This window comes from Cryptomeria japonica, chromosome 7, assembly GCF_030272615.1.
Source record: "Cryptomeria japonica chromosome 7, Sugi_1.0, whole genome shotgun sequence".
In the NCBI taxonomy this organism is placed as follows: Eukaryota; Viridiplantae; Streptophyta; class Pinopsida; order Cupressales; family Cupressaceae; genus Cryptomeria; species Cryptomeria japonica.
Genome location: NC_081411.1, coordinates 266875165 through 266902882, shown reverse-complemented (window position 1 = coordinate 266902882; position 27718 = coordinate 266875165). Strand labels below are relative to the sequence as shown.

Sequence of the window (27718 nt, the reverse complement as noted above, 5' to 3'; positions counted from 1 at the left end):
TGCAATTGGAGGTCTATCACCTTGCTCAATGTCTTGTATGAGATCATTTCCAAAGCCTTGGCTTTCAAGATTCATCATCTCCTAGCCTTGATTGTTCGTTCGCAGCAGACTGGATTTATCAAGTCCAAGTTTATTCTAGATAATATTATTGTTGTTTGGGAAGGGATGGACTAGGTCTGACACTCCAAATAGTGGGCAATCTTCCTTAATATTGACTTTGCTAAAGCGTATGATCGCATTGAGTGGCCATTTATTTTGGCTATGCTCAAAGCTCTTGGCTTTAGCCCCATATTCATTCAGTTTGTCTAGATGTTATTCGGAGATGCCTCAGCCTGCATCACCATCAATGGTCGTCAATCTGAGGCTTTTGGTCTTTTCAGATCCATTCGCTAGGGTTGTCCTCTGTCTCCTGCTTTATATGTTCTTGTGGCGGAGGGTTTTGGGTAATTACTTGCTAATGCCATCTTTGCTGGACGTGTCCGTGGAATCTCCCCACCTGAGTCACCTTCTCAACTTGTCAATGGCCATTTTGCGGATGACTCCTTTCTCACTCTCATCGAGGAAGAAGATAATGTTCAAGCTGCTCCTCAATGTCTGGACACTTTTTTCTTGGCTTCTGGCTCGACCATTCAATGGCACAAGACACAATGTTATCGTCAGTCTTTTCTTCCCGCCCCACCTTGGATTCTTCAATATGGTTGGAAATGGCTTCATCATTGTGAAATTTTTTTCTTTCTAGGCATTCATTTTGCCTTTCAAGCTTCACCTGTGGATCTTTGGAATGTTGTTTTAGCCAGGATTGAGAAAAAATTAGCCCATTGGATTACCAAGCCTCTCTCTCTGGCTAGAAAATTTCAAATTTGTTCGAACGTTTTGGCAGCCACTCATGCCTATTACTCTTCATGTTGGGCTCCCTCCAAGGCCTCTTACATGAATTTGGAAAGACTTTTGTGGGCTTTTCTTTGGGCCTTTGGTTCCGACCATCAAGGTTTTCATAGAGTCGCTTGGGAGTATTGTTGCCTTCCCAATGAGTCCAGAGGGCTCGACCTTATTTCTACCCAGAAGCAAGGGCTTGCTTTATGTGTTAAATGGATCATCAGAGCCTTATATGGAGATGAAGCTTCGAAAGTCCTTCTTCGGCATTGCATTTCTTCAGGGTTTCTTGCTAATAGGCTGGCTTGGAAGGGGATTGGTTTTCAAACCCTTCTCATTATGAAAGACCTAGTTCAGATCCAAGGTACTTTTGTTGTTAAAAGCATCTGGCATGCTTGGGAAGCTATTAAGCCTTGGCTTTGGTGGGTGGGTGATGGTTTTCATGATGGGATCTCCATGAATCAAGACAACCTCTGGTGGTGACCTATTTTTCAAGTGCAGGGGTTACCACTGGCTAAAATCCAAGGTGTTAGTGCTATGCGTTTTCACAAACATGACATTCAAACACATAAGGATTTGTTTTCTAGAGTTTCTATGAGTCTTCGGTCATGGGATGACCTCCAGGTCCAGTTTCGTCTATCTCAACCAAATCGACAAACTTATGACCTTTTGGTTTCAGCCTTACCCTCACATCTATTACATAAGCTTGGCATTCAGTCTGACCGACCTTGGTGGAAGGATTGGAAGTGGTATCCTTGGACTCCTTTCACCAACTACAAACCCAAAATGGGTTATCTCTCATTGGTGCCCCATTTGCCTATGGTCAATATTCTTATTCAGTGGTGGCATTTGCAGTCTTATCAGAAATCCTAGAGACTCAGGTTTCTTGTTGTTTGGTCCACCACCATTGAACCCAAGATTGCACACTTTGCTTGCTGTGTTCTTTTTCAAGGGTTGCCTTTGGGTTCCAAAATTAAACATTTGGGGGTTCTTGATCCCCGGTGCCCTTTTTGTGGTCACCCAGAAACTTTTATGCATATTTTTTGGTTTTGTAGAAGAGCTCAACAGTATTGGAGCTGGATCCATGATTTCTTTTGGCCTTTTCGGCCTGAGCCCTTTTCTTGGCATATGGCTCTTCTAGAAGATTCGCCTAGAATCCCCTTCAAGTATTCCCAGATATGGCATGCTTTCAGAATGGAGATCCTATTTACTACTTGGAAAGATAGAAATGTTGTTCTTTTTACTCACAAACCTTTGGATATTAATGTCTCGCTCTATGCTAAAGCTTGCATTTGTAATAATGTATTAATGTAGATTCAAGTACAAGCAGATAAAGTGGCTCTTGAGGTGGGCCACTTACAGGAGCTCCTTCAGCACTGGGGCAATGCCCCTTTTGTGGTTTCCAGAGTACCATCGGATTTTGTTTTTGCCGAATACACTTCGCCCCATGGCCGCCATCGTGGCCAAAGTTCCTTTGCCCAACACTCTCAGTCCCTACAGTCCTAGGCTCCTTGTCGCTCCTCTGGTGGGAGATACGACGTGTGGAGACGTCGCTCGACTTCTCCTCTGCATCGTGGCTCTTCCTCGGGGTGTCCTTCTATTGTTCCTGTTACTTTGGCTCCTATTGTCGGTGATTGTTCTGGGTGGCCTGCTGCCACCACCTCCAAATTTCCTCACCCGGCTCTGGCTATTTTGCCTCCCAGACAAGAGGAAGAAGAAGAAAAAGACCCTGAAGATGGATGGTCCATGTTAGACCCGACTCCTAGCCCCACTGATGTATGGGGCAAGAAAGATGATCAAGATCCTCCGCCCTCGGGTACCACTGCTTTGGCTGCTTGAGGAAGTTTTTTGATGAATAGCTTTATTTTTTGGCTTTGACTTCTAGCCATGTGACTCTCGCGGGGTGATCTTGTATCCCCCGACCTTTTTTTGTGAATATGTACTTTAATATTATTATCTAATAGAGAAGGCCTATTCATCAAAAAATAATAGATTGATATCTGTGTCATTAGAATCAACCAAAGTCAATAAAAGAATTCATATAGTTTTCTTGTATAAAGTTCAAATTTATTTGAAGAATGCTAACAAATGTAAAATGTATAATGTGCCTTTTGTTGCCACTGGGCACTCTCAAGTTTTTCTAGGGGTTATGGCTATTGTGGCTCCCAAGAATGTTGCTCCCGATTCCCTGCAGGATGCTTCTTTTGTTGCGATTGGCCTCAAAATCACAATTTCGTTCAAGCTATGAATTTTGTTCCTGCTCGTCCTCCACGAATGTGTTAGCCTCTTCCATGTGCCTAAATTTCTCCTATGATTGTCTGCACTGAATAGGTTGCTGATAATGAGGACTTTCTAGATTTGCACAACAAGGTCATCACTTTTCGGAAGCCTATTGTCAATGATAAGATTTAGCTATTCCCATGTTAAAGGTTTCTTTATTGTAGAGTTTGTTTCTTCCAAGGCTAGGGATTTAGTACTGGTTAAACTTTGGACTTGGTCTATGAAACCTTGGTCCGCTTCCTTCAATCTTCTCATTGGACCAATTCATGTGCATTCGGTTAGAGTTAAATTGTCAAATCTTCGTCTCCAATTTTGGGAAGTGTTTTACTATGAGGTCATCCACAATTCTATTGAGTGATTTTTAAAGGTTGATGACTCCACTTGTCATATAGATCATTAGTTGATATTGACATCTCCAAAGCTTTTTCTGGAGATTTGGTTCTAATGGTTGGGGATAGGTCATTGACTCAACCATTTAATTATAAGGGGCTTCCTTATCATTGTCATCGTTGCTTTGTTACTAGTCATTTGGCTTTGGATTGCTCTCTTGGTCGAAAAGCAACAACAACATGGTGGAAGAATGTGCAAGAAGATCACTTGACCCTTGAAGTTCCTTCAACTTTTGAGACTTGCTCCTCCCAAGATCTTGAGGAGCGTCTTGCTCTGGATGTGGCTTTGTTGTGCTCGAAAGCCCTTTCTGCGATTCATCCTCCTCGTGCTACATGTTTAGCCTAGTTCACTACAAGTGATCCCCGACAACTTCAGCCTATTCTTGCGGTTGAGGATTGTCTTCCATCTTATATTATTCCCTCTTCGATTGGTTTTGTTCCCTTCTTGTACTTATCTAATCAAAACCATTTTAAAATATAAAAAAATTATTACTTGACCAAGTAAAGTAACTCATAACCCCTTTTAAAATAGAAAAAAATAATATATTATGTTAAAATTATTATTATTTTTAATTAACCTATTGTATTAATTATTAATCTAGGACATCAAGGAGTGCCACGGAGATTATGGACATTTCTTGCAACTTTGGATTAATCCACGTTGCAGTTGTGGAGGGCAAAAAGCGGACTCAAAATCAAGTAAACTGAATTCAGAATTAACTAAACGATGACGATAGCAGCAACTGGTTTATTTTGCTTGCCAATATAACAAAAATCTGTGGATCAAATTATTGAATTCATCCATTCAATTCTGCCTTTCAACACTGCAATTGCAAAAAGAACAATTCTAATCTCCCTTTAGGTAGAAAATTAGGAATTAATAATTCTTATTTCCTATTAAAAAAAATTATAACACCATAATCTAACCTAAAAATTCTGAAATCATACATAACTCCCTGCCAGGTTAATGTTTAATTCTCAAAACGGGAACTGCTGTTTTAACACACAACCTTAACCCACAGTTTCCCGTAAGGATTTTTTCCATCATAATTTTTATTTTTATTTCTAATTAGAAAGCTTTTAATGTAAGAATAATTGTAATTTTAATTAAAAAGTTTTTATTGTAAGATAGTGTTTTCCAGAGATTTATAATTGTTCATTTTCTGAGGAGCTTTTTGATTCCAACATTGAGTCCTGTACAATTGTTTTATAATAGAGAGATTTATCCACAGACTTAAGGAGCCTTTTTTATTAGAACATTGAATACTTTAGAAGCAAACCTGACTGGATTATACCTCTACAGGTAGAATTATGAAGCAAACCTGACTGGATTATACTTCTAAAGATTTGAACTTTCATAATATAATATAAAAAAATATACAATAATATGTTTGAATACATTTCAGATCGTGGAGTATTTATCTTTTTAAATCAACATTTCAGATCGTGGAGTATTTATCTTTTTAAATCAACATTTCAGATCGTGACGTATTTATCTTTTTAAATCAACATTTCAGATCACACTCCATGATCTGTCATAAAATAGTAAGCTAAAAAAACAAATATATTAACTTCTAATTTGACCTTTTATTGAGAATAAATTCAAATAGACCTCAATAACCTTCAAATGGACCAAAATAATCGTTTAACTTTTTGACCTTTCAAACTGAATAAACCTTAAGTGAAAAATTGTTTCCACAATCCTTGAATAACACACTCAAGAACTCTTCTGCAAATTTTGACTGAGCTACATAGCTGATTAGACCACCTCAGAATTGAATTCCCCACTTAAAATTTACCAAAAATAGCCTATTCAAACAAAATATATATAGATATTGTTTCAAACACTAGATACAGAGTTTAACCAAACAATCCAAGCCGAACAAGCTCATGATTGAAATTTATCTGACATGAGTAGGTCTTAATTTTGAGCAGAATTTAATCTCGACAAATCTTAAATGGAACAGTAAACCACGTAGGAAAAACAGATTTTGCTCAAAAATCCGTACACTTCGTAGCATGGAGGAAATGCTGTAACTTCTGTAATATCATTTTAGAGTAATTTATAGATAAACAAAAACCATGATGCCTTTCAATTCAAACAAGCGAATTGTGCAGTGGCATGGTTAAATACATTTTGAGTTCTTGCAATAGAAAAACAGTGTCAGGTGGAACAGAGATGGCATCCTGATAGAATAGTAGAAATCTAGTATATTACTTAGTATGTTCTTAGATATGGTAGAGATAGCATCAGATAGAACTGCATTAGTATATTATGATATCAATAGATATTGAGTCTAGCCAAACCAGAAAAAGTCTGAGAAGTTGAATGCTAATTCTTACTTGACAAGACCCAAATTGAGAATTCCCCAGGCAGTCTGAGGCCAGGACTTTTCCTTTGCTTTCATGACCAGCACTCTTGTCCATGCAATCCAGCCTTCCCATGACATCCTCTTGTCCCAATTTGTACCCCACTCTAACATGAGCTTCAATGCAATCTCTGCCTCCTCCTCTGCCTCCTCATACTTGCCTTGGGAAAGATAAGTGTGAGCTAGAACAACATGGGGTTCTCCTACAAAGGGATCAAGCTTACAAGATTTTGAAAGTAGTGGTTGGGCTTTTTCATGGGCTTTTTCTGCAGGAGCCATACAAACCCCTTCCCAATACAATTCTCTTGCAGTGATTTGATCTGTTGGGGATAATACAGCCCTGCAGTGATCAAACACAGGGGGAATCACAAGCTCTATTTCTTCAAAACCCCTGTTGCTAAGCTTCTCTCCATTGACCTTACCATTCTTTCTCTTCTCTTCTCTTTGAAAGAGCTTCTCCTCCCTTACAATCAGATTATAAAGAGCACCCATTCTGGAAATAGAATTTACCCATAGCCCTGGCTTGCCATCTCCTGGCCACAGAGCAGTCCAATTGTTTCCTGACCAGTCAAGCTTCCCATTACTGTTATCAAACAAATTATCCTGGAAACTAAACAGCTGGTCTATAAAATCTGCCATGGTCATGAATAAAAAGATTGCAACCAATCTTCTGGGCACCTGAACATCCTCCCCTGTTTTAATGTGTTTCACTACAACTCCCTCATGGGGCAGTACTTTCTGGATTTTCCTCCTCCAATCAGGAAGAAAAATTTCATCCAACTCTTCCTCCAATTGGGTCTTAAGAATCTCATATTTGTCATGGATTTTGTCAATCCAATTCTCATCTTTCTCCTCCAATTCCAATTTCTGCAGCTTCAGATCCTCTGCCTCGGCCTCTTGCACTGTTTTCTCTGACTCCTTCAGTGCAGAAACTAAGTCCTCATCAGAAAATTGAAATAATAGATTGTCATGAATAAGAGGCTGCCTGGGCACAATACAGAACATGTGCACAAGCTCTTCTGCTTCATCCCCAATAAGGTCTCTCACTTTCTGCCTGTCAACATTGGGCTGAAAAATTGCAAGATTAACATAAGAATTGGAATAAGCAGAATGAAATAAACCACACCTGGCAATAGCATCAGGAGCATTCCACAGCTTCAGAATCCTATAAACATCCATGAGATGTTCAAAGAAACTGCCATGCTTGTGCCAGCACTCCGAGGCTCCCACTTCTAACAGAACAGATCTAAATTTGGGCAGTAATGGATCAATCTGATCATATTGCCCTCTCAGAAATGGCCTTGCACGATCCAACCTCATTGAGAGCTCAGAATCTGCCATTTTTTTAGGGGAAAGGAAACAACAAAGAACAGGACAAAAAAATGGGTTGTGGGTACTTTCAATTTACTTTTGTGAAACCCTAGGTCAATTTATAGGACATAATCGAAATCCTAAAGCAGTTCAATCTGTAATTGAACTGTTGTAAGGATGATGTTATGACAACTGATTTACGGATTGAGGCTTTTCGTGTCATTGACACGTTGGATGGATAGATTAAACCAAAGTTGTTATCATTAACGAGGGTCCCCGAGATGTTCGTTTTTTGGTAAGATTATTAAATTTATATATGCAAATGAAGAACGGTCCGAGGACAATGCGGTTGCAAGTATAAGCCTAATTTATTGTACTATGAAAAGAAGTTTCAGTTGTATTTGAATACTTCAGTCCAAAATGTGAGTTGGAGGATCACGGGGAATATGTGGGACTGATCGGTTCTCACCTTATCACTCGTCAATTTCAAGATTGGACAGGTTTGAGATGATATAGGACGACAGATTGATTTATATCCATCGGTTCTCACCTTATCACTCCTCAATTTCAAGTTTAGGAAGGTTAGTGATAAAAAATGGTCAATTTTTTCTTATATAATTGTGTATTTTTTCTTATATAATTGTGTAGTCAATGTGATCAATTGATATAGCATTTGGTGAATTATGTTGTTAGTGCAATTAATATTTGAATGGAGAAGTGATAGCATCAAACCAATTATGCATAACTTACAGGTTTTCAAACATGACTAAAACAAAACTTCTAAATCTTTCAATGTTGATAGAGTATTCATAGTTTTCCTTTCAAAAACATGTGAAGATCATGGCTTGCATACATTATCATTCTATAGACCTAAGCATGGTTTTAGGGTTTGGAATTTGTTGTTTGAATTCAAGATTATCATTTTAGATTTTGGGTTATGCTTAAATATATTATGTTAGAAAGGGGGAAATATTATGTTTAGTACATGATTGTAGATATAATATATGACGGAGGATGTGATTGCAAGAATATTATGAGTTTACATAATTCTTAGAGATACATTTGAAAAATAATCCTAAATTATCATTTATGGAGCATTTTGATTGAAGAAGTTGAGACAAATTTTTAGTAAATGCTTACTTTTTTACAACCACACTATTTCCAATTTACATTACTACAAGTTTCTCACATAGAGAGAGTAAGAAATGAAGAAAACACTCTCTCCCTACTTGTAATGTAAAAGATATCAAAAAACATAAGCAATAATCGAAGATCATTATATTATATACTTTTCAATACAAATTTTCTAATTTTATGGATATAATTCAAAACATATTATCCAGATGTGTTTTGTGATTTGTCAAATTCTTTCAGACTCCATTACCAATAGGCTCTTGTTATGTTTGCAATAAAGAGGAATAAGTAATGAGATAGATGGAAAAAAATAGAATGAGATATAAAGAACAAAGAGAGAGGATGAAAGAAAAAAAGGGATGTAACATCTAACAAAATTATCTTCCATGATGTTATGGTAGATGCCATATCTTATTATAGATCTCCTATTTTGACACAATTAAGGAGAAGATAGAAAAATATTTTGTGTGAGCGACTTTATAAATGTTAATTGCATTTACAAAATATTACAAATTAAACATAAATATAATTAATTTTTTAATAAATTATATTTTTAAAACTAAAGTCACATTTCAAATAAAAAATAAACTATATGAAAATTGTTAAAGCTAAAATTTTAACTTCTATTTTAAAAGTTACAAGTAAAATTAAATTTAAAAAGTTAAATATAAAATGAAACTTAAAAAAAAAGCAAAACATTCTTTTATTTTGATAATGTATAATATTATTGAAGTTGTTATTTAAAAAATAACTAATGTTTTAAAGAAAAATATTTAAATAGGAGTATTAAAAATTATATTTTTAAAAATATTATAATTATAATAATTGTTATTATTATTATCTATAAAAACAAGGTTATTATTATTCTTATTTAATGTTATTTAGATTAATATAAACTATGGATATTGTTAAAGATTTATTTTAATCAAAGATCAAATTTTAAAATTAACCGATTATTGAAATAAAAAAGATTTATTTATTTATTTATTCAATTATCTTATTATTTTATTTAAATAAATATTTCTCCTTAAAAATTTATTTTAATGTATTATTATATTTAATAAATTAATTTATAATGAAAAATGAAATGTTAAAAATAATTTATTTATTATTTTTTCATTTAATTATCTATTATATTCTATAAATTAAAAATTTGTCTTTAAACTTAATTTAAATGTGTTATTATGTATGGGAAAAAATATCATAGATTAATAAACAATATATTACACGTAACTTTTGGAAAAGTACACGTACATTTAAAAAGTTTAAAATAAAAAAAAAACATTTAAAAAGTTTAAAATAAAAAAAACTTAGTCCTTTGTATGTTGCAAATTTCCCAAGCATTAGTAAGATAAGTCCCCGTCGTCATCACGGGAGAAGATAAGTCCCTGCAGTCATCAACACGCAAAGCAGTAAAACCATTGGCTAACGTTTCGGGAAAATGATCCAACGATTTATATCCTCCCAATCGTCTTGCACATTTCTCGTTAAGTGTGGAACGTCTATTTGTAAATTGAGCTTGTCCATTTCAGATAAGGAGTCGCCTTCGGCGAAATTATCATTATTTTTAAATAAATGTGCAATCTATTTTTAAAATGAATGGTTTTTCAATGATGTGATTATATTTATATTAATTAAAAATATATGATAAAAATAAATAATAAAATATTTTAATATTATTAATTAAAAAAGTTAAAAAAATTATTTATAACTATTATTTAATATTTTGATAAGAATTATTTTAATATTATTAATTAAAAAAGTTTAAAAAATTATTTATAACTATTATTTAATCTTTTGATAAGAATTTTTTTTAATATATAAATTTTAATAATTTTTATTTTTATTTTTTAAAATATAAGTAATAAAATCGATTAATATTGTATAGGGATTTGATTCACAACATTTAAATAAGATAAAATTGAAATTTGAATAAATAATTAAACTATTTCATTACAAGCTTTACACAACAAATATTTTTATTAAAGTTTTATCTTACATCCACTCTCATACATCCTAATGATGGATCACAAAGTGTGAACCAAAATTGCACACAATTAAATCCAAAATCTCATATACAATAACCCAAGTATGTATATTTTATAATTGTAATTTTATATATAAAAAAGCAAATCATTCTCTCTTTTATTAATACTTTTTAAAAATCATATATTTTTTAATCATTTTAGTATAAACAATATAATTTTATAACATTTAATCATAAACATGGAGCAAGCAAGAGCGAGAGGCAGAACGGCTAGGGTTTCACATGGAGGTGTTGCAGGGGCTTTAGAGGAGGGAGATGGAGACTCAGATGAGGACTGTGATGATTTTTCTGTCGACATTGGTCTCCTTGCCCCATGTTTGGTGGGTGTCCTGGCTTCCTACTACTTGGGTTCAGAGTCTTGTGCTCCACTCTCATGCAGGGGCCTCGATGGGTTGGTTGTTGCTATCAATGATGGTGTTGTCAGGAGTGTAAACCATGTTGGGTCCTTTGTTGTCACCATGGTTATAGTATTCCCCCCTTTGTTAGGTGCTTGGTTGTGTGTGGTTGTTGTTTGCGTTCATATTGTTGAGGTAGGCTCTTTGCCAATGGTGAGGGGGTGTTGTGGTTTGATGGGATTCAGCTTCTACGAAGGGCCTTTTGGTGTTTGGGAAGAGAGTTTCACCTCTTTTCTAGTTCTTCTTTGTGTCATTCTCGATTGTGTGGGAGGCTGCTTGGTTCGACTCAAGGGGACTTTGTTTATGGGAAATGGTAGATGGTTTTTTCCCATGGATGTCTCCCTAGTTGGGTATTGGTGCTCTTCCACTATCCCTGTGCATCCTTGTGGGGAGCTCTTGGAGGGTTTCTCTATTTTGGTTCCTAAGGTTCTTCCCTTTGTGGTCAAGTGTTCCAGTTTCCTCGTTAGCTCTATTCTAGATGTTGGTTCCTTCCCAATCGTCAAAGGCAAATCTTGTGTTCCATCTCCTCCAACTATTGTGAAGCATGAGATTGAGGATGATTTTTCTTTGGTGAGCCGCATTGAGGTCTAGTCTAGGGGCCCTACATGCTATTTCTATAGTGGTTGTCATGGCCAAGGGCTGCCCACTTTATGGTGGTCTATGTGGGTAGGTACACCAAGTTGTGGTACCAAAAAGGTGCCACTTTTTATCTTTTCATAAAAATGCATCATTGGCATGAAATGGTCATCCAAACCTTCGGGTTGGTTGCCCAAGGAAAATACAAACCAAAGGGTTCGTGTTTCCTAAATCAGACCATTTGACACACGCCAAATATGGAGCTCTCCCTATTTGGCATGCGCCAAATTAAAAAATTTCAATTTTCACATTTGACGTGCGCCAAATGTGAAAATTGAATTTTTTGCATTTGGCGAGCGCCAAATGTTCCGCATTGTTAAATGTTGTGCATTATTAATTTTTGCATTGTTCTAATTTGGAGACAAGCTCACGACAACCTATAGCCACCCCCAAAGTAGAATATATACATGAAATATAAAATTTAAGTATAAGTCACATTTCAATATGTCTTTTTTCTTTCTTATACTGACATTTTATATTTCATGTATATATTCTACTTCGAGGGTGAGTATAGCTTGTCATAAGCTTCTCTCCAAATTAGAGCAATACAAAAATTAATAATGCAGAACATTTAACAATGTGGAACATTTTGTGCTCGCCAAATGCAAAAATTTCAATTTTCACATTCAGTGCACACAAAATGTGAAAACTGAAATTTTTGAATTTGGCACATGCTAAATAGGGAGAGTGCCATATTTGGTGTGTGCCAAATGATCCCTTTAAGTTATATTTCATGTATATATTGGCAGGATGTTTAAGAGTGGTTTCAACTTTGTAGGAGTTATAATGTAGATTCTAGTTTTTAGAGGATCATATAAAATTTCAAACAATCAAGTTTTAGTAATCAACATTCTCCTATTAGCATTCTTTAGCTCGATATCTCACTCTCTTTATCTTCCCCCAAATCTAGACCTATCTATCTCCCTCTATTGTCTCTCTCACTTCTCTCTCCCCTCTCTAGGTACATCCCACCCTCTCTACCTTTCATTCCTTCCTCACCCCCATTTCTATCCTTCACTCCCTCCCTCTCTCTTCTTCTCTCTCACTCTCTTATTATTCACTCCACTCCCTCTTCATTCTCTTGATCACTACCTATCCCTTCTATCCTCTCCCTACCCATATTTAGGGCTTTCCCTCCCTCCCTATTTACCTCACTACCTCTCCCTCCCTATATTATTATCCACTTCAGTCTCCCCCTCTAGGTTTCTCACCTATCTAATTGTCCACCCTCTAGTTCTCTCTCTCCCTCGCCACCTTTCTCTCTCTCCCCCTTACCCCTATCCATTTATGAACTCTCTCTCTCTCTCTCTCTCTCTCTCCAAACCTATCTATCTTCGCATTCCCTAGGTCTCTCATTCCCTCCATGTCTACCTCTCCATCCATCCCCTCTTACTCATCTCTTTGTTCATCTATCTCTTCTCTTCTACCTCCCTCCCCTCTCTAGGTATCTCCCTTCCTTTCTTCCCCTCTCCCTCCCTATGTCCCTCCCTCACACTCTCATCTTCTCTCTTCATCTCTTATTCTCTATCTCCATTGTCTAGGTCATCACCTCTCCATCCCACCCTCTCTCCCTTCTCTAGGTTTTTCCCTCCCTTCCTCTCCACCTATCTACCTCTACATATAGGCCTAAACTATCTACCATTAATCTTGTACCCCCGTGTTAGGGGTCATATGGGGTCCTAAGGGGCCACACATGTTAGAAAACCATATGACCCCTTAGGACATCAAATGATGTCGTTAGGGGTCATTTGGGGTCCTAAGGGGCCACACATGTGTTACAACACCATATGACCCCTTAGGACATCATATGACCCATTAGAACATCATATGGTCTTAAGGGGTCATATAGTGTCCTAAGGGGTCATATGGTGTCATTAGGGGTCATATGGGGTCCTAAGTGGCCACACTTGTGTTAGAACACCATATGACCCCTTAGGACACCATATGATCCATTAGGACATCATGTGGTCCTAAGGGGTCATATGTTGTCTTGAAGGGTCATGTCGTGTACTAGGATGTTAAAATGGGTCATATGGTATCTTGAGGGGTCATATGTTCTCCTAAGGGGTCATATGCTATCTTGAGGGGTCATATGGGGTCCTAAGAGATCATATGGTGTCCTAAGGGTCATATAGTTTCCTAAGGGTTCATATGGTGTCATTAGAGGTCATATAGTGTCCTAAGGGGTCATATGGTGTCATTTGGGATCCTAAGGGGCCACACGTGTTAGAACACCATATGAACCATTAGGACATCATATGGTCCTAAGGGGTCATATAGTGTCATTAGGGGTCATTTGGGATCCTAAGGGGCCACACGCGCTAGAACACCATATGAACCATTCGGACATCATATGGTCCTAAGGGGTCATATGGTGTTGTTAGGGGTCATATGGCGACCTAAGGGGCCACACATGTTTTACAACACCATATGAATGCTGAGGGATCATATGGTGTCCTAAGAGGTCATATGGTGTCATAAGGGATCATGTCATGTACTAAGATGTTGAATGGGTCATATGGTTTCCTAAGGGGTCACATGATGTCTTGAGTGGTCATATGGGGTCATAAGGAGTTATACGGTGTCCTGAGGGTAATATAGTGTCCTAAGGGGTCATATGGTGTTGCTAGAGGTCATACAGTGTCCTAAGGGGTCACATGGTGTCGCTAAGGATTATTTGGGCTCCTAAGGGACCACACATGTGTTATAACACCATACGACCCTTTAGGAGACAATATGACCCCTTAGGACATCATATGGTCCTAAGGGGTCATATGGTGTCCTAAGGGGTCATATGGTGTCATTAGTCATATGGGGTCCTAAGGGGCCAAAGATTTTTTAGAATACCATATGACCCCTTAGGATACCATATGATCCATTAGGAAATCATTTGGTCCTAAGGGGTCATATGGTGTCCTAAGGGGTCATATGGTGTTAGTAGGGTTCATATGGGGTCCTAAGGGCCACACATGTGTTAGAACACCATATGACCCCTTAGGACATCATGTGGTCCTAAGGGGTCATGTCATGTACCATGATGTTAAAATGGGTCATATGGTGTCCTAATGGGTCATATGGTGTGCTAAGGGGTCATATGGTGTCATAAAGGGGTCATTTGGAGTTCTAAGGAGTCATATGGTGTCCTAAGGGTCATATAGTGTCCAAAGGGGTCATATGGTGTTGTTAGAGGTCATATGGTGTCCTAAGGGGTCATATTATGTCATTAGGGGTCATTTGGGGTCCTAAGAGGCCACACATGTGTTAGAACACCATATGACCCATCAGGACACCATATGACCCCTTAGGACATTATATGGTCCTAAGGAGTCATGTGGTGTTCTAAGGGGTCATATGGTGTCCTAAAGGGTCATGTCGTGTACTGGGATGTCAAAATGAGTCATATGGTGTCCTAAGAGGTCATATGTTGTCCTAAGGGGTCATATGTTGTCCTAAGGGATCATATGGTGTCTTGAGGGTCATATAGTGTCCTAAGGGGTCATATGGTGTCATTAGAGGTCATATGGTGTTCTAAGGGGTCATATGGTGTCGTTAGAGGTCATTTGGGGCCTAAGGGGATACACATGTGTTAAAACACCATATGACCCCTTAGAACATAATATGACCCATCAGGATGTCATATGGTCCTAAGGGGTCATATGGTGTTGTTAGGGGTCATATGGGTTCCTATTGGGCCATACATGTGTGAGAACACCATATAACCCCTAAGGACACTATATGACCCCCATTAGGACACCATATGGTCCTCCTCAGGCATCATATGGTGTACTAAGGGGTCATATGGTGTTGTTAGGGGTCATATGGGGTCCTAAAGGGCCACACGTGTGAGAACACCATATGACCCCTTTGGACACCATATAACCCATTAGGACATCATATGGTCCTAATGGGTCCTATGGTGTCCTAAGGGGCCATATGATGTCATTGGGTTTATATGGGGTCCTAATGAGCCAAACATGAGTTAGAACATTGTATGACCCCTTAAGACACCATATGAACCCTTAAGACATCATGTGGTACTAAGGGGTCATATGGTGTCCTAATGGGTCATATTGTGTCCTAAGGGGTCATGTCATGTACTAGGATGTTAAAATGTGTCATATGGTGTCCTAAGGGGTCATATGGTGTTTCCAGGGATCATATGGGATCCTAAGGTGTCATATGGAATCTTGAGGGTCATATAGTATCCTATGTGGTCATATGGTGTCATTAGAGGTCATATGGTGTCCTAAGGAGTCATATGGTGTCATTAGGGGTCATTTGGGGTCCTAAGGGACCACACATGTATTATAACACCATATGACCCCTTAGGAGACCATATGACCCACTATGACATCATGTGGTCCTCAGGGGTCATATGGTGTTGTTAGGGGTCATATGGGGTCCTAAGGGCCCACATATATGTTAGAACCCCATAAGATCCCTTAGGACACCATATAACCCATTAGGACATTATTTTGTCATAAGGGGTCATATGGTATCCTAAGGGGTCATATGATGTCGTTAAGGTTCATATGGGGTCCTAAGGGACCACAGATATGTTAGAACACCATATGACCCCTTTGGACCATCATGTGGTCCTAAGGGGTCATATGGTGTCCTATGGGGTCATATGGTGTCCTAAAAGGTCATGTCATCTACTGGGATGTTAAAATGGGTCATATGGTGTCATAATGGGTTATATGGTGTCCTAAGTAGTCATATCATGTCTTGAGGGTCATATAGTGTCCTAAGGCATCATATGGTGTCGTTAGAGGTCATATGGTATACTAAGGGGTCATATGGTGTTGTTAGAGGACATTTGGGGTCCTAAGGGTCCACACATGTGTAATAACACCATATGACCCCTCAGGACACCATATAACACCATAGAACATCATGTGGTCGTAAGGGGTCATATGGTGTACTAAGGGGTCATGTCATGTACTAGGTTGTTAAAATGGATCATATGGTGTCCTTAGGGGTCATATGGTATCCTGAGGGGTCATATGGGGTCCTAAGGGGTCATATGGTGTCATGAGGTTCACATAGTGTCCTAAGGGGTCATATGGTGTCGTTAGGGATCATTTGGGGTCCTAAGGTGCCAAACATGTGTTAGAACACCATATGACCCCTTAGGACACCATATGACCCCTTAGGACACCATATGGTCCGAAGGGGTCCTATGGTTTCCTAAGGGGTCATATGGTGTCCTAAGAGGCCACACATGTGTCATAAAACAATATGACCCCTTAGGATGTGATATGACCCATTAGGACATCATATGGTCCTAAGGAGTCATATGGTGTCGTTAGGGGTCATATGGGGTCCTTAGGGGACATAGATTTGTTAGAACACCATATGACCTCTTAGGACACCTTATGACCAATAAGGACGTCATTTGGTCCTAAGGGGTCAAGTCATGTACTAGGATGTTAAAAGCGGTGACATGGTGTCGTTAGCAGACATATGGGATCCTAAGGGTTCATATGGTGTTGGTAGGGGTCATATGGGGTCCTAAGGGGCCACAGATGTGTTACAACACCATATGACCCCTTAGGACACCATATGACACATTAGGACATCATATGGTCCTAAAAGGTCATATGGTATCCTAAGTGGTCATATGTTGTTGTTAGGAGTCATATGGGGTCCTAAGGGGCCACACATGTGTTACAACACCATATGACCCCTTATGACACCATATGACACCTTAGGACATCATGTGGTCCTAAGGGGTCATATGGTGTCCTAAGGGGTCATATGGTGTCCTAAAGGGTCATATTATGCACTAGGATGTTAAAATGGGTCATATCGGGTCCTAAAGAGTCATATGTTCTCCTTAGGGGGCACATGCTATTTTGAGGGGTCATATGAAGTCCTAAGGGATCATATGGTGTCCTGAGTGTCATATAGCATCCTAAGGGGTCACATGGTGTCTTTAGAGATCATATGGTTTCCTAAGGGATCATATGGTGTTGTTAGGGGTCGTTTGGGGTCCTAAGGGGCCATAGATGTGTTAGAACACCATATGACACCTTAGGACACCATATGACCCTTTATGACACCATACGACCCATGAGGACATCATATGGTCCTAAGGGGTCATATGGTATCCTAAGAGGTCATAAGGTGTTGTTAGGAGTCATATGGTGACCTAAGGGGCCACACATGTGTTAGAACACCATATGATCCCTTAGGACACCATTTGACCCATTAGGAAATCATATGGTGCCCTAAGGCATCATATGGTCAATTCTATTAGATTTCCACAATCCATGATAATTAAGTGAGCAACTTCTGGATTTGATTATGTGTAAGTTTTTAGTCATCAACACTTACACACAATCAAATCCAGAAGTTGTTCACTTGAGGGTCATATGGTGTCGGTAGGGGTCATATGGGGTCCTAAGGAGCCACACATGTGTTAGAACAACATATGACCCCTTAGAAGACCATATGACCTATTATGACATCATATGGTCCTAAGGGGTCATCTAGTGTCCTAAGGTGTCATATGGTGTTATTAGGGTTCAAATGGAGTGCTAAGGGCCCACACGTGTTAGATCACCATATGATCCCTCAAGACACCATATGACCCCTTAGGGCTACATGATAGTCCTAAGGGGTCATAAAGTCACCTAAGGGGTCATATCGTGTACTAGGATGTTAAAATGGGTCATATAGTGTCCTAAGGGGTCATATGGTGTCATGAGGAGTCATATGGGGTCATATGGTTTCATTAGGGTCATATAGTGTCCTAAGCGGTCATATGGTATTTTTCAAGGTTATATGGTGTCGACAGGGGTCATTTGGGGTCCTAAGGGGCTAGACATGTGTTAGTACGCCATATGACCCCTTAGGAGACAATATGACCCATTAGGACATCATATGGTCCTAAGGGGTCATATGGTCTTGTTAGGGGTCATATGGGGTCCTAAGGGGCCATAGATCTATTAGAACACCATATGACCCCTTAGGACACCATATGACCAATTAAGACATCATTTGGTCCTAAGGGGTCATATGGTGTAGTTAGGGTTCATATGGTGTCCCAAGGGGCCACACGTGTTACAACACCCTATGACCCCTTAGGACATCATCTGGTCCTAAGGGGTCATATGGTTTCATTAGGGTTCATATGGGGTGCTAATGGGCCACACATGTGTTAGAACACTATATGACCCCGTAGGACATCATGTGGTCCTAAGGGCTCATATGGTGTCCTAAGGGGTCAAATGGTGTCATGAGGAGTCATATGGGGTCCTAAGGGGTGATATGGTGACTTTAGGGTCATATAGTGTCCTAAGTGGTTATATGGTATTGTTAGAGGTCATATGGTTTCCTAAGGGGTGATATAATGTCATTAGGGGTCATTTGGGGTGCTAACGGGCCACACATGTGTTAGAACATATGACCCTTTAGGAGAACCATATGACCCATTAGGACATCATATGGTCCTAAGGGGTTATGTGGAGTCATTAGGGGTCATATGGGGTCCTAAGGGGCCACAGATCTATTAGAACATGATATGACCCATTAGGACATCATTTGGTCCTACGTGGTCATATTGTGTCCTAAGGGGTCATATGATGTTGTTAGGGTTCATATGGGGTCCTAAGGGGCCACACATGTGTTAGAACACCATATGACCCCTTAGGACACCATATAACCCCTTAGGACATCATGTGTTCCTAAGGAGTCATAATGGTGTCCTCAGTGGTCATATGGTGTCCTAAGGAGTCATGTCATGTACTAGGATGTTAAAATGTTTCATATGGTGTCCTAATCGGTCGTATGGTGTCCTAAGGGGTCATATGGGATCATATGGAGTCTTGAGGGTCATATAGTGTCATAAGGGGTCATATGGTGTTGTTAGAGGTCATATGGTGTCCTACAAGGTCATATGGTGTCATAGGGATCATTTGGGGTCCCAAGGGGCCACAAATTTGTTAGAACACCATATAATGCCTTTTGACACCATATGACCCCGTAGGATATCATGTGGTCGTAAGGGGTCATATGGTGTGCTAAAGGGTCATGTCGTGTACTCAAATGTTAAAATGGATCATATGGTGTTCTGGGGGGTCATATGGGGTCCTAAGGGGTCATGTGGTGTTTTGCGGGTCATATAGAGTCCTTAGGGGTCATATGGTATTGTTTGAGGTCATATGGTCTCCTATGTGGTCATATGGTGCAGTTAGGGATCATTTGGAGTCCTCAGGAGCCACACATGTATTAGAGCACCATATGACACATTAGGACATTATATGGTCCTAAGGGGTCATATGGTGTTATTAGGGGTCATATGGGGTCCTAAGGGGCCACACTTGTACCATAACACCATATGACCCCTTAGGATACCATATGACCTATTAGGGCATCATATGGTCCTAAGGGGTCATACAATGTCCTAAGGGATCATATGGTGTTTTTAGGTGTCATATGGGGTCCTAAGGGGCCACAGATCTATTAAAGCACCATATAACCCCTTGGGACATCATTGACCTATTAGGACATCATTTGGTCCAAAGGGGTCATATGGTGTTCTAAGGGGTCATGTCATGTACTATGATGTTAAAAGGGGTCACATGGTGTCGTTAGGAGACATATGGGGTCCTAAGGGTTCATATGGTGTCATTAGGGGTCATATGGGGTCCTAAGCGGCCACAAATGTGTTAGGACACCATATGACCCCTTAGCACATCATGTGATTGTTGGCATTTTCATGAAGATTGCATTAATGAAATGTTATGTTGTCATTGATGTCAATTAACCGGTAATGATGTTGTTGTAATGTTATTTTGTAATGAGTAGGAAGAGCTAATGAAAGGAAACTGTAACCGGTAGGTAAGTTTGTGGAGTGAACCGGTATTGCTAAGTATTGGAGAGTTGAACCGGTAAACCCTACCTATCATTTTGATAAACCCTAACCGATTAAGTTTGGTGAATTGATTATATTGGTTTATGATCTGATGGTGAGCGGTAATGATTATGACACATATGTATATTGTATGAAGAGAGTTTCAAAGTGTATTTGGCACGTTGAGGTAATGGTTTTTGTCTTGGGAATGAGAAAGTATATTGCATGTAATGCAAAGCATGTGATGAGTTACTAAGTTCGATGAAGCGGTGATCAAGGACCAGTCTAGGATTTCTTGAATTATGTGTAGGGATTGTTATGTAATCCAATGGTCATACTTGAACCGACCTGTTTTTAATCTCTATGTGAATTAGGTTTTTGTTGTGTTACTGATCTAGTTGATTTGTTTATAAGGTCAATGAGTTGTTTAGTTTCAGAGTTGGCAAATTTTCAGTTGAGTGTGTGGTTGTCAAACCTGATGATGTATCCGTAGTTTGAGTAAAGGCAGATAGGAGCATGAAAAGGATCTGAAAAAGCAAGTGAAGTGCTATTCTAACAGATCAACAAACTCCTGTTGTTTTCTAACAAGTACAACAGATTGAAGTCCCCTAACCGGGTAAGCTCTAACAAGCTTGGTGTTATTCAAATCCTCTAACAAGGTGATCCATTAGCTTGGATTCTAAATCCTTTACAAAGGTTACTCCTCACAGGGTATTGCTTCTAACAAGGCATTATAGTCAATCCCTTAACTGGGTGGTCCCTAACAGGATTTGTTCTTAACAAGACTTTTGTAAAAGCTTTAACAGGCTTGGCTCCTAACAAGGCAAACTTCAAAAGAGTTCAAATAGTTATCTTGTGAGTCTCATCTCACCTTGTTTTTTCCCATTTGGGTTTCCACGTCAAAATATTGTGTCAAGTGGTGAATGTTTTTGTGGTTATGTTTTCTATGGTTGATTTGCTTAACTACTTAATCCACTTTGATAAGTCATGATAAACGACAACAATATGAAATGAAGTTTTACTTATGCTAGTAAAAGTATTTGGATATTTTTGAGTTACAAGTTGCTTACTGTTAATTTGTTGTAATAGCCAGCCGGTTTAGCTTGATAGTGATATTGCATTGATAGTTCTAAGTTTACTTTGAGAGATTGATTTTGAGATTGGTGAAGTTTATCAGTTTTTCTATCTATTGATTCACCCTCCCTCTCAGTAGCTGACCAGATCCTTGTTCTTTCATCATACCATCAATTGGTATTAGAGCTTCTCAGGTCCTTTAAGGTCCAAGCCTAACAACTTGAGGTAAAGATCTTGTAGAATATGATGGAGAAGGAAGGTCCAAACTTTAATAGAGAGAACTATAGGATATGGAGTGATAGAATGAAAATTTATATCAAGAGTCTTGGAAATCAATACTGGGAATATGTTAATATTCAATATGTTGCACCTAGTGGGATTATGACTGATGATCAGAAAAAAGAGCAACAGGAAAACAATCAAGCACTGGAGGCTATTATCAATTCTTTGTTTGATGCAGAATGTAGTCACATAAATCTATCCAGTTTAATTAAATGAATATTCACCATTTATTTGATTAAAAATCCACTAGCCATCAATTAATTAAATTAATATTTAATTAATTCATCTTCAAACATTCTCCTATTAATTAAATAAATTATTCAATTTATTTTAAATTAATTCATTAAACCAAACTCACAATCAAATAAATGAATAAATCCTATTTTTTTCATTTAACCCTTTTCCTCTTTTAAATAAATTAAATAAAACATTTATCCCCCCCACTTGCATTTTCCTACAAATGCAACTTGCACCTATTTATTGAAATAAATGAATTTTATTTTAATAAAAATCCTATTTTTCCTCACCCACCAAACCCACTTGCAATCCTAACCCCCTTCTAGATTCTTCTATGCCCTTCTTAATTAACCTAATCCATCCCTTAATTATTGTCACATTCCTAAGCAACTTGGAGTCACTTCTCAAAGACTTCAAAGTCTTTGAAAAGTATTTAATGCTTTGTGTGTTCAACAAATTAACCTCTAAAGTCTTCCAAACCACTTATGGCTCTTACATGACCATTTATGGTTAACCCCTAACTCAACCCTCATGTGACTCATGTGTCTCCTCAAGCATTTATTGCTTTGACCATGGTTATCCCTTTTACCTTTGCACAAGAATTTATTCATTGGATAAAAGCATTATCCTTTGGATAATAAATTTATTCACTCAACCCAACCATTGACCTTAACTCCCAAGTTAACCCTCAGGTCATGTCAAGCATTTAATGCTTCTTCCCTCTCCTCTCAACCTATCTCATATTGACACTTGTCATCCTGGGATTGGGTTGAAAGCCCTCACATGGATTGAATATCATTCAATCTTGACCTTTGTTGAGATTACTCAATCTCAACCATCCATTGCTCCATTTTTCCTATAAATAGAGCTCACATTCCTCATTTTCAAATCCTCAAGCCTCAAGCATCCTAAAAACTTGTATGCATTTAGATTATAGAGAATTTTAGAGATCATTTAGCATAAATCACTAATATATTGTTATTTTGGCCTAAAATAAATCATTTTAGCATCATAGCATCTAATATTAGTTTTTATTCACATTTGCATAGCATTTTAGAGTAATCATCTACAATCTTGAACCTCCATAAGGCATCCATAGTGCAAAAAGCTGCTGAGAGCTACACTAATTTGGAACTTGGAGAGGAGAGGAACAAGGGAGAAGGAGCTAAGAGCATGTTAGAAGGCATTTGGAGATGCCTTGTTATATTTACTTCCGTAGTTAAATATTTTTAGCATGTTTTTAGTATCTCTTTTGATATGCCTGCTTAGGCTTGTTTTTGGTTGAATAACACTAACTTTGATCCTTGTTTCTTGTGTTTTTGTATGTTATACGACCACAGGTTTTAGCCTAACAATTATGTGTATTTTTCAGAGAATCACATAGTATGTAGATGTCCATGGTTAGGAGACTGCATATGAGGTATGGAAGAAACTTGAAGAGATTTATAGTGGTGATGAACATGTAAAGATTTCCAAGGAAGAGAGTCTAAGAGGAAAGTTTGATGACATGTAGATGGCTGAAGGTGAGAATAGCCAATAGTATGGTCAGAGGATAAAAGAGATAGTTGGTGAGATCAAGAGTATTGGTGCTAAAATGGATGATGCCACAGTGGTTAGTAAGGTATTGAGAACCCTGCTATCGGTCTATGCTATCCAAGTTGCAACCATTCAAGAGTTGAAATCTATTGATAAAACCAAGGTAACCCTTGAATCCATCATTGGTAAGCTTACTGCTTTTGAATTAAATGGTTATGATGGTAGTATTCATAAATCTGAATCAACATTTAGAGATTCTATTTCTAACCCATCTATGAGAAAAAGTAGAGATGTTAGTCACAGTTATGAATCTAGATCCAGTAGAGAAGTTGATGATGAAGATAGTTTGGTTTACCTCGAAGTATTGTTGGCCAAGCGGTTGCCCAGAGGTATTGGCAAATATAGAGGTAAATTACCTTTGAAATGTTTTACATGCAACAAGATTAGACACATAGTTGCTAACTATCCTAATGGTGATAATGAGCACAAGCGAGAGAAATTCAAGAAGTACAAGGGAAAAGGCAAAAGAGTTTGTCTTATTGCAGTTGATAGTGGTATCACTGATGAGGAATCTGATGGTGATGCTAATGAAGACATTGTGTTTGTAGCCATTAAAGAGGAAACATCTGATCAGAAGGCTTTAATTTCATGAATGGATAATTCTGATGATTGGATCATTGATAGTGGTTATTCACATCACATGATCGGTGATTGAAGAAAATTTATTTCTTTAAAGGAATTTGATGGTAGAGTTTTAAGATTTGGTAATGACTCACCCTACATGGTTAAAGATAAGGGAACTATTTCTCTTAATGGAAAGAGCAGTGCAGATGATGTCTACTAGGTTGAAGGTCTAAAGCATAGTCTGTTAAGTGTTTCCCAACTCAATGACAGAGGATATCCATTGGAGTTTAAGAATGGCATGTGCAAAATCTATGGGAGCAAAGGTGAACTGATTGCAACTGGGAAGCAGACTAAAGGTAACTTGTTTCACCTGAATCCTAAAGTCAACAACTGTTTAATTGCTATATAGATGATACTTAGCTTTGACATAGGAGATTTTGTCATATAAATTTTGATAACATTATTAAAGTGAGTAAGTCAAAGACAGTGAAAGGTTTGCCTCAGTTGGAAAAACTGGTTAATGCTCTATATAAGGAATGTCAGTTGGGAAAGATGACATCCTCAACTTTCAATAACAAATCTTTTTCAGTGGACCATCTGTTAGATTTGGTTCATACAAACCTCTGTGGACTAATAAGGACTAAAAGTATTCAAGGTGACAGATATTTCATGATCTTCACTGATGATTTCTCAAGAATGATGTGGGTCACATTCCTGAAGGATAAAACAAAGGCATTTATTAAATTCAAGGCATTCAGGGCCTTAGCTGAAAAGGAGAGTGGAAAGAAGATAAAGTGCCCGAGGACTGATCAAGGTGGAGAATTCACTTATGAGGAATTCAGTAGATATTGTGAAGAGAATGGTATCAAGAAGAAAATTTTTGCATCAAGGACACCACAACAAAACAATATTGTAGAGAGAAACAACTAATGAGTTATTGAAGCTGCTAGGGCAATACTGATACAAGGAGGTGTAGCGAAGACTTTTTGGAGAGAAATTGTCAACACAACTATCTACACAATGAACAAGATTTTGGTAAAAAGTGGCAAGGACAAGACTCCTTATGGATACTATTATGGTAGATCACCTAATGTTGGTTATTTCAAGATATTTGGTAGTAAATGTTTTATTAAGAGAGGTGACTATGTTAGCAAGTTTGAGGCTAAAAGTGATGAAGATATATTTCTTGGTTATTCCACCAAGACTAAGGACTACAAATGTTATAACAACCCGACACAGAGAATCATTGAGAGTGTTGATGTTCGAGTGGATGAGTATCCTGAAGTCTCAAGGGAAACCAATGTGGAGAAAAAAGATGAAGATCCTTGCATTTTGTTTTTGGAACCAAAACCTGTGAAACTTGAAACCAGTAAAGAGAATGTTGTTGTACCAGTTCAACCGAAATAGGTAGATTCAAAAGAAGATGATGTTAACAATGAAGAAGAACCTGAAGATAATGATCATCTTATTATGAGGTATGTGAGACTCAATCACAATCCTGAGCAAATTAGTAGAGATAAGGATGCTAGAGTATTGATCAGAAGAAGAATCAGAGAGAATTCTTGCATGATCTCCATTATTGAGCCTAGAACTGCTAAGGAAGCATTTGGAGATGATCATTGGGTTAAAGCTATGGAGGAGGAACTTGAACAAATTGAGAATAACAACACTTGGACTCTAGTACCCCGACCGGTAAATAAAAATGTGATAGGTACTAAGTGGGTTTCTAGGAACAAGTTGAATGAAGATGGTGTTGTAGTTCACAACAAAGCTAAATTGGTTTGCAAAGGTTATGCACAAGAAGAAGGAGAAGATTATGGTGAGACTTTTGCACCAGTGGCTAGACTAGAAGGTGTCAGAACTTTAATTGCATTTACAACACACAAGGGATTTAAAGTATACTAGATGGATGTAAAGTCAACATTTTTGAATGGAATACTGGAAGAAGTATACATTGAGCAGCCAAATGGTTATGCTCCGACTAATGAGAAAGACATGGTATGTAAGTTTCATAAGGCATTATATGGATTAAAGCAAGCACCAAGAGAATGGTATGAAAGGCTTCATTCACACCTGATGAAGATATGTTTTTAGAGAACCAATGAAGATAACAACATATATCTCAAATTTGAAGGAGATAAGATACTGGTTAGTGAAGTGTGTGTAGATGATATCATACTTGGAGGGAATGATGACATGAGAAATGAATTTGCAAATGAAATGAAAAATGAGTTTGAAATGTCTGTAGTTGGAGAGATAAAAAGTTTCATAGGTTTGCAAATATAGAAAATGAAGAGTGGTATTTTCATTACATAGTCTAAGTATGTGAAGGAGGTATTAAAGACATTCAATATGAGTGACTGTAAACCAGTTGGAACACCAATGGTTACAGGTTGTAAGTTTTCTAAGGAATATGAGGCCACATCTATTGATGAGAAGCAGTACAAATCAATGATTGAAAAATTGTACTATGCTGTTCACAACAGACCAGATATAGCTCATGCAGTTGGTCTAGTTGCAAGATTTCAGAAGAATCTAAAGGAAACACATTTGATAGCAACCAAGAGGATTTTTAGATATTTGAAAGGTATTGTTGACTATGGATTATGGTATCCATATGAAGTAAACTTTGATTTGAAGGTGTACACAAATGCAGACTGGGAAGGTAATGTTGATGACCAGAAAAGCACAACCGGTGGAGCATTCTTTCTCAGAGGAAGACTTGTTTCATGGAGTAGCAAGAAGCAGAGTTGTATTTCACAGTCTATTGCTAAAGCTGAGTGTGTTGCAACTTATATGAATTGTACCCAGGCTATCTAGATGAGGCACATTTTAGAAGGTTTCAAGATGAAGTTTACAAAACCTGTCAAGATCTTATGTGACAATACCAGTGCCATAAATATTTCAAAGAATCCTGTCTTGCATGCACAAACCAAGCACATTGAATTGAAGTATCATTTCTTGAGGGAAAAAGTGCAGAGTAAAGATGTGATCTTGGAGCATGTTTATACTAAGGAACAACTTGCACATATCTTTACTAAACCTCTACCTAAGACTACTTTTGAGTATCTTAGAAGTCATCTAGGGGTTGTACCCCTTCATGAGGTAAATTGAGCATGATGTAGAGTACATCAGTCCCAGAGCTACTTGCAGAATTTTACAGCAGGATTGGTGTAGAAGTGGAGTTATTCCACAGGGGGAGCATCAACTTGTAGGTTGTTAATGCTGAACAATGAAGTTTTACATTACATGTTTTACTTTCAATTTGGCATTGTTGTCAAAGGGGGAGAAGAACTATGTGATTATGGGAGAAGAACCAGTGACAAGCTGAAGACATGGTAAATTGTAAAATATAAACCAGGATTCCTATTCACAATCACAACAATCAATGATATTGACATTTGTATTGCCATCAATCACAAAGGGGGAAATTGTTGGCATTTGCATTAAGATTACATTAATGAAATGTTATGTTGTCATTGATGTCAATTAACCGGTAATGATGTTGTTGTAATGTTGTTTTGTAACCGGTAGGAAGAGCTAGTGAAAGGAAACTATGACCGGTAGGTAAGTTTGTGGAGTGAACCGATATTGCGAAGTATTATAGAGTTGAACTGATAAACCCTACCTGTTGTTTTGATAAACCCTAACCGATTGAGTTTAGTGAATTG

General features: G+C 38.0%; 1 protein-coding gene across 1 annotated transcript; it reads right to left on the bottom strand.

The window, feature by feature from the left end:
• Positions 1-5562: 5562 nt before the first annotated feature.
• LOC131046256 (uncharacterized) lies at positions 5563-7479 on the bottom strand. The gene has a single exon (XM_057979943.2). It carries the CDS (start codon positions 7250-7252, stop codon positions 5882-5884), a length of 1371 nt encoding a protein of 456 aa, XP_057835926.2. The 5' UTR covers positions 7253-7479; the 3' UTR covers positions 5563-5881.
• Between the last annotated feature and the right edge of the window lie 20239 nt (positions 7480-27718).

What these genes read in the sequence shown, in the direction of transcription:
- LOC131046256 (XM_057979943.2), bottom strand. Translation starts at nt 7,252, where the DNA reads ATGGCAGATTCTGAGCTCTCAATGAGGTTGGATCGTGCAAGGCCATTT.